Raw genomic sequence first — 8,344 nt, 5'->3', positions numbered from 1 at the left:
GTCATATACTGCCTCCAGGGAGTAAAACACAGGCTAATTTAAATTTTTGGGTGAACTAACCCTTTAAGCAATAAAAGCTTAATTAAAGAAGCTACTTTATAGTAGTTTTAAAGTTATTTTAATTGGGTGCTGAAGTTAACTGATGACAATTTTCTCATTTAAGTCTCATCAACAGCATTTGAAAGGTATTTGCTTTCTATGTAAGGAATAAAGCATGTATTTTACTTGATGTTAGATGACAAATAGTTGAGTTGCATTTTTGCTTATTCTTGATTATTGTGACCTAATAGACAGGAGAACATTATATTGTCGTCAACATATGTTGTCTATCAAGTTCATTATAAACTGCACAGCCAATGTAGCCTATATTGAATTCTAAAGTCTGTTGCAGTCTATTTTAATAGCGTCTGGATCTGGTTTCTGCCCTTCTTCAGGTCTCTCTTGTAGGCCTAATACAGATTCAGTGGGAAACAGCAGATTAAATAATGGTTTATTAAAACCACGTACCATTTAAACAAAAGCAGACAGACATCATGAGATAAATCCTCATAAATAAATACAAGACAGAGACAGTATTAACAATATACCGTTCAAAAGTTTGGGGCACATAAGATTGTTTCTAAATGATCATGTGACTCGACGGCTGTTCACAGGAATAAATGGTTTGCTGTTTTATTACGTGGAGACTTTCTCTGATTAAAGCCTCTCTCAGTGACTGTACCAATGGACTTACCCTGTTCTCGCCAGTCAAACCTCATTTTTTGATGAACTGTCGAAGGACGGGAGAGACCTGCGCCTGATTAACTAACTGTATCTTGAAGTTGTCAAAGAATAAACGGCATGTGTGGATTTTCAGTAATTAGTATTACGATGTTCTAACTACACCACTGACGAGAATCATTTTAGAAACAACTCAACCACAAAATAGACGAGATATTTAAAGTTTTATAACATCATTGAGAATCCCACTGCGTGTCTTTGCAAATTAAGTGAAGACAGGTGCGAATGTGAAGCTTTAAACCAGTTACTGAGCCTAATATATTATTTGATATAACAGTGTCATCTGGTGGCGACTAGTGTGCATTGCACTTAAAATAAAGCAGCAACAACACCATGGAAATAAATTAGAAGATAAATAATCTTTATTTGACATGTCTTTTTCATATATATAAAATGATGTATCCACAATTAATATTACCAAGGCGTTTACAGAGAATTCTTTCTCAGTAGTGGGTGCAAAGCTCCAGCCGGTTTGTGCTTAGGCAGAAAGACAGCTGTCCAGTATGCACGGTTCATCTCAGGACCACACTGAGCTCGAGAACAAATGGAAGGAAACGTCACTACAATCTTTTGTTTGCTTTCCTGACTGTCAACCTTTTCGAGAGTGTTCATAGCGAGCAATCAAGAACGTTTCAGAATGAAAACATTCAGTATTGTTTGATGAAAACGGTATGTGGAAGAAGCACCAACAAAAGACGTTCAAGAATGTGAAAACAATGTTTTTTGTTTTTTAAATATGGATTGAAATAGATTTACAAAGTGGACGTCCAACTTTCTGCATAACACACAGATATTTAATATCTCTGGAGGCACAGTACCCACACCAAGCCCTTCAAGAGAACGACCCCATAAGCCAGTATTGACTACTGAACGTCACTCTGTGTAAACCACAAGATGTTCCTTTTCCAGAACAATCATCAAACAAAACAGACAAACAAAGAAAAACTAAAAATCTTCAGACATTCAAACCCAATTATAGTTGGAAAAAGCACAATTCTTATCTTTATTTTACAACTCCTAAACTAAATTTAAAAGACACAAAAACCCCTGCAACCTTTAAAAACAAACTGTAACAATGAATAAACAACCTCCACTATTCTATAAAATATTCTCCATCTTTAGTTACTTGAACGCAGAAAGAAAGAAAAAAAAAAGTTTTGCACTGTTCTCTTCCGGATGGTGGTTTTATTTAAGTCATTATTTAAAAAAAAATTAAATATACTGTATAGGTTATTAATTACAGTAACAAGGTTCCATGCAATCAGGTATTTAGTTTTTTTTTTTTTTTTCTGTACAAGAGTTCAAGAGATCAGTAGTTATTAGCAAGGCTGTACAAAGCCCACACTTTCTATTGGTGCAGATGCTAGTGTGATGAATATGAGCGGCCTTGCTGCCTCATGTCAGTACGCTGACCCTAAAGTTACATGGTAATACATTGCCATTGTAATAGCTTAAGGTGTGAGAGCACATTGGACACAGAGCTTGCCTTTAAAATAGCATTTACACCACTCACATTTGTTACTGGCAAAACAGATGACTCTAGGCTGTGACAAAATGATGCTCACATGTCACAGCTAACAAGCGGACACAGACTCTTCACACTGTGGTTTTACCATGGCAAGCATATTGACATCAGGCACAGGCATACCTGGTTTGCCAATTTGTCTGATAACAGCACACCAGCATTTCCCAAAAGATCGATGAAGGCATATGATACCCTTAACAGCAAAACTGACAAACTAAACCACCTGGGTTCTTTCAGTCGAATACATTATTATTACTTTATTTAATAAAAAATAAAATAAAAAAGTCGCAGAGTTCAGCAAAATTGCAAGAAAAGCACTAGCGGTAGAGAGACATGATGCACGACAAGCATGTAAGCCCCACTGCATTAAGGATGACTCTGTGTTCATGATGACGATATCAACACAACCGAAATGAATATGAGGAAGAAAAACAAGAGCAAATGAAAAAAGCCATTTGGCAGCATACGGTATTAAAGAAGGATGAAATGTGCAGTTTAGGACTGCAGAGTCTCTCAATCTGGTTAAATTTCAAAGGATAAGTGAGGAAGCGAGTGAAAGTACATTCAAGTCAGACCCCTGTACTCCATAATGAGGATGCACGTGTTTGCGTGGAGAAGTGAGTCAGATAACGTTAAACATCAAAGCTGTCCCAACAAGCAATGCTGCAGACTTGGACTGCCCTTCATGTCAATGAACAAATCCCTTTCTTTCCCTCTCCTTCCCTCTCATCATATTCAAAACCTGCCGTAGATATTAATACTTACAGCATGTGGCAGGTTGCACCACGTTTGGATAGATTTACTTGCAGCACATAGTTACTAGTGTTCAACTGGAGTTCACTCTAGAGAATAAAAGAGAAGTCTGGGATAGATCAGTTTGTGTTTGTGATCCTGTGTAAATATTTTGGATAGTTTTGAATTTTTTGTAGGTAAAACACATACCTGGGCCTATTATTTCACTTATACTTGAATCAACATTCTCAGGTTTAAGTGGCGCCTATTTTAGACTTAAAAATGACATTTTTGTTTAAATTCAAGTGCAATTTAAATATATATGCTGCCAATTTTAGCCTTCTGTAAACAGTTATCTAAATGGCTAAGAGAATGAGCTCTCAGCACTGAAGGTGGCCACCCCATCTGTAAAGAGAGGAACGAGAGAGAAACTGGAGTTGACCACTTAAGAAACTGGCCATTCTGTCCAAACACGAACATTCACACATTTAAAGACCCCCCTGGTGCCATCTCTATACTCTCTTTTTCAATTGTGTAAAGTGAAGTATTTTCACCCGTGAATTTACCCAGTAATACCCAAATGTTAAATGCCAAAACCCTCTTTCTGCTCCCTCAAGTACACCAGAAACTGCCCTACTATGTACAGCAAGGACATGAATGCTAAAAAGCAAGATAAAAGAAAACAAATGGTCTCATGTGCTTGACATGATTGAATTAGGTCCATGCACATGCCAACACACACGCACACACCTATTCTCTCACTCTCACACACACACACACACACACAGTAACATAAACCACAAGCCCTGCTTGTTTTAGTGGGTTCTGGACTTCTAGTGGTGGCTGGACATGCAGTGAAGACACGGGAGGAGTGATGACGAACGTGTGTGTGAATGTGTGTGCATGGGGCGTAGTCTTAAGAGCTTGGAAAAAAAGGCAGGGGTGGGCGTGTGTGTGTTCATGTGTGTCTGGAGGAAGTTGTCCTAGAATTTCAGCTGCCGACTCTTCCTGTACTTTTCCTCCTCTTCACCTGCAGATCGCAAAAAGAGAGAGAGGGAGAGAGAAGTTATATAGTGCCTCCAGGAAATGAAGACCAAAGCAATGAAGGTAATTTCGAATTGGACAGGCTATAGTTTAAGAAAATACCTTTTAAAAGATGAGAGGAGAAAGTTAAACTGCCGGAGGAGAATCAGATTAGAAGAAACAAACAGAAAACGTCAATATAAAAGAGACAGAAGCATTGACTGGGATATTAAGAACAGTCACATCAGAGACAGAAATGACACGTTAGCCACACATAAAGAGGGAAACATGTTCTGGTAAGCAGGTTGTACCTTCTAAGTGGTGGCGGGAGATACACTTGAGTGCCTCATCCAATAGGATAACAGGAAATGAGATCTTGAGGACTACGATCCATTGGAAAAAATACAAAATAATAAACAAAAAGATCAGCTGGGGAGCACAAAATGAGAAACGAGAGGTTTGAAAAAGAGAGAGAACAATGTACCTCTCGCACCATATTTTCTGGAAACACCATGCATCGGTGCAAAAACATAATTGTTATCATTGATTCTGCAAAATAAATAAATAAATAAATTAAAAATTAAAAAATTTACAACGGTAAACTGATGCCCTGTTCTATTTCTGATGTACTTCAAGCACCTGTGTGACTTCTGTCACACAGGACAAATGGATTTTTTAATGGTCACTGTATTGTTTTTAAGGAAACCCATTCAATGTAACTATGAGGATGATGATGATATAAGAATTCAAATATATCATTAAGCCAATAAATAAGTATAATAATACTATTGTACTGTAAAACTAAAAAGTACTAAAAATACTAACAATAATAATAATTTTAGGTTTGTACCTTGTTACAACTTACATGTACTTACTATTATTATAACAATTAATTATGCATAATTACATGCAAGTAACCCCAAGCCAAACCCTAATCATATAGCATGTAAGTACTAGGGGTGCACGATAAATATCGGCCAATAATTCATGCGCATCTCGTCAGTAAAACTGGTTCTGTAATCAGCGGTAAATTCCATCAGGTGCGTGATTTCAAATAGAGCAGCTGTTACTACACAGAGCCGTTGTTAACTGACAAGCTGCGCAAATCCACGCTGATAATGAAGGTGTGAAAATGGTTGGTGCATGTTGCGTTTTTAAATGCACGTTAGAAGTTATCCAAGCTCAAAATGCTTGAAGAGATGGGATTTGTGTGGAGCAGCATGTATTTTAAACTGAGACATTTAGAGTCGCTTAAAATACTGGATCACAAGCTGCTTGCATATAAAAACACAGTGCTGCGCTTCAAGCACTGAAGCCAGGAGCTTTTTTGTTGTTGTTTTTAAACCTCAAAAGGTGGTTCTGAATTTACATGATCCACATAAAAAAATGTAATTGCATTTGGAATGAAATGGGGCTACAGTAAGTAAGAGCCCATACACACGGAGACGCGTTTACCTGTATATGTAAACATTTTGTATCATATTGGCATTTCGTGCCAATGGATCTGGCGTTTTGTGAACCTGAAACCATTATTTTTTTGAAACTGGGTCCCAGAGTGGATAAATCTGAAAACGACAGCCTCGTGTTTTCATGTTTATAGTCAATCCATATATTTTTAGAAAATGATATCATTACCCCACATCTTGCAAGGTTTATGTGCATGCTCCAAGTTCTTCTCCATTTTTAGTGTATCTCTGTGACATAATTACAGCGCCACATACTGGTCTGGCATGTATATTAAATAGTTTTGAGTCGGTTTCAGTGGTTTCTTGTGTACACAGGTATTTCTTGAGATGATGCCGTGTTTATGGAATAGTTTTTTTTTTTTTTTTTTAAACAAGGAAAAAAAAAAGATCACAAAGGGAAAGCTCTGGTTTTGTGTGGATGAGCCCTAAATGTAGTAAATGGTTAATGGTTGTTTAAATAAGTAAATGATTTTCATTTTTGAGTGAACCATCTCTTTAAAAACTTTATTTTGCAATGCGGAAGTGAACTATTTTCTGTGAATATGTGAGACTTCCATTTTAGATCAACACTAGAAAAATAAAGTACAGCCAATGGTAAAACTATCCATGCTACAAATTAGTGTTTAAGATTATGGTTATAAATTAAAATACTATGTTAACAAATACCAGATTGCATTAACAAGCAGCATAACAGACTGTTTTTGTACAACTAAAAATACTGGAAGCTGATGGAAGCCATACACATTCAAGTTACAGTTTGCCACACTTGCTCTTACGTTACAAATAAGGTGAATAATGACACAGAAAAAGAGAGCTGTTCCTGTATACTGTATATCACACTCACCGGTAGAGGCTCCACATACAGGATGAGGAAGTGTAGAGACAAGGAAAGAATTATGGCCCCCAGCAGCCATATATTCACCCAGGGTGGCATCCTCATCAGAGACTGATTCTCTGACAGGCTGTAAGAGAGAAGAATAAGAGGACTTGGGTCTAAAATGACCTGTTTATGCCAGTTACCAAGTAGTCCTTTAAAGGGATACTCCACCCAAAAATGTTGTCATTAATCACTTAATCTCCCCGTATCACCATATGCCCTTCTGTATCAGCTGTGCCACAAGAATCCGCTGTTTCTACGTGTTTTTAGCTTTGATTTAAAAGAAAACAGCGCCTCCTTGTGGCGCAGCTGATACAGAAGAGCATACGCGGCAGACAGTGCATTCAGGCTATCAATTTTTACCTATCATGTGTTCCCGGGGAATCGAACCCCCAACCTTGCGCTACTCAACTCAAATTGTAATCACTATAGGTTTGGAACAACATGGGGGTAAGTGATTAATGACAAAATTTTCATTTCGGGGTGGAGTATCCCTTTAAGTTATGCTCACATTAAAAATTACAAAGAGAAGAATGGTAGTAGCAAAAAAAGACATTTAGGCCTACTATTTTTTAAGAAAATTAACTCAAGAGGTGTCACAGACCTAGCACAGCTCCACCGAGATCATGAGACATCTGAAAGGTGTTTTACAGTAACTACTTAGACGTATTGAAAGAACACAGTTGATGCAGTGCTATCACCATGGCAGCAGATCATACCTGTTAAGAGCGTTGAACATCTCTATGGTAACAAGCACAGAAAGAGCCATGGTGGTGGGGTACCGTGACTCAAAGACCTCACAGTCAATGCCCTGAAACATGGGATTTTCTTCTGTACACTGCATAAAGTGCCTCTACAGACAAGAAAAAGACAGTTTAGAGTCAATGTGGGGCAGTATCTCCAGCCATCTTGAGTATCTTCAAGTGTTTGTTTTCTAAGTGGCATCATCCTTAATAAAACAGAAAAGCTGTGCTTTAGTGCATCTAATATATTCACCATATCAGATGCAACAGCAATAAGACAGGAAATCATTTGACCCACTGATGGCAGTCTTTGTGACCTTTAAGGGACTGATGTGACATCAGAAAGTTAACATATACACAAAACATACAGAAAAATCTAAACTCCCTTACACATAACAGATTTCTTTATTTTAAAATATCCCGACCAAAATCTCAGACAACATTTTAAACTTGTTGTGGCATGAATCCTTGGTAGAGCAGTTTATTCCAAAACAATCCCAATCCTCTTGAAGAAAATAATATCATTGGGATTTCTTTAACTTTAGAATGCAGCTATAATACTTTATGACTCTATACTACTTTCCTGTTAACATTTTGTATATATTGTATTGTTAACATTTTGTATATACATTTACTCATATTTCCACTACGTAGTGCATTGTATGACCACATTATGTACACTGCCTCTCAAAAGTTTGGGGTAAGAAAGATTATTTATTTTATTTATTTATTTATTTATTTATTTCAGCAAAGGTGCATTACATTGATCAAAAGTGACAGTAAATTGCACTTATGTCACAAAAAATTACGAATTAAAGGTATAGTTCACCCAAAAATGAAAAATTTGCCATTAATGACTCAACCTTATGTCGTTCAAACCAGGTTTTGTTTGGAACACAAATTAAGAAGACATTTTTGATGAAATCCGAGAGCTTTCTGACCCTGCATAGACAGCAAGGGAACTACCAAATTCAAGGCCAAGAAAGGTAGTATGGACATCATTAAAATAGTCCATGGGACATCAGTGGTTCAACCATAATTTTATATAAGTACAAGAATACTTTTTTTTTGGCAGCAAAATCAATGAATTGCTGTCTTTGAAGGGTCAGAAAGCTCTTGGATTTCATCAAAAATATCTTAATTTGTGTTCCAAAGATGAACGAAGGTCTAACAATTTTGGAAGGACAAGAGGGTGAGT

General features: G+C 37.0%; 1 protein-coding gene across 1 annotated transcript in view; it reads right to left on the bottom strand.

The window, feature by feature from the left end:
• Positions 1 to 1,120: 1,120 nt before the first annotated feature.
• atp2a3 (ATPase sarcoplasmic/endoplasmic reticulum Ca2+ transporting 3) overlaps positions 1,121 to 8,344 on the bottom strand; it is a 58,237-nt gene continuing 51,013 nt past the window's right edge. Inside the window, exons 18-21 of the mRNA XM_042724113.1 lie at positions 7,123 to 7,256; positions 6,371 to 6,488; positions 4,372 to 4,489; positions 1,121 to 4,067 (exon numbers count right to left, since the gene is read on the bottom strand). Of these exons, the coding sequence (XP_042580047.1) occupies positions 4,021 to 4,067; positions 4,372 to 4,489; positions 6,371 to 6,488; positions 7,123 to 7,256 (417 nt within the window). The 3' untranslated portion in view covers positions 1,121 to 4,020. The remainder of the gene's footprint in view (positions 4,068 to 4,371; positions 4,490 to 6,370; positions 6,489 to 7,122; positions 7,257 to 8,344) is intronic.

Source organism: Cyprinus carpio, chromosome B5, assembly GCF_018340385.1.
Source record: "Cyprinus carpio isolate SPL01 chromosome B5, ASM1834038v1, whole genome shotgun sequence".
Lineage (NCBI taxonomy): Eukaryota > Metazoa > Chordata > Actinopteri > Cypriniformes > Cyprinidae > Cyprinus > Cyprinus carpio.
This window is presented reverse-complemented; position numbering and strand designations above follow the sequence as displayed.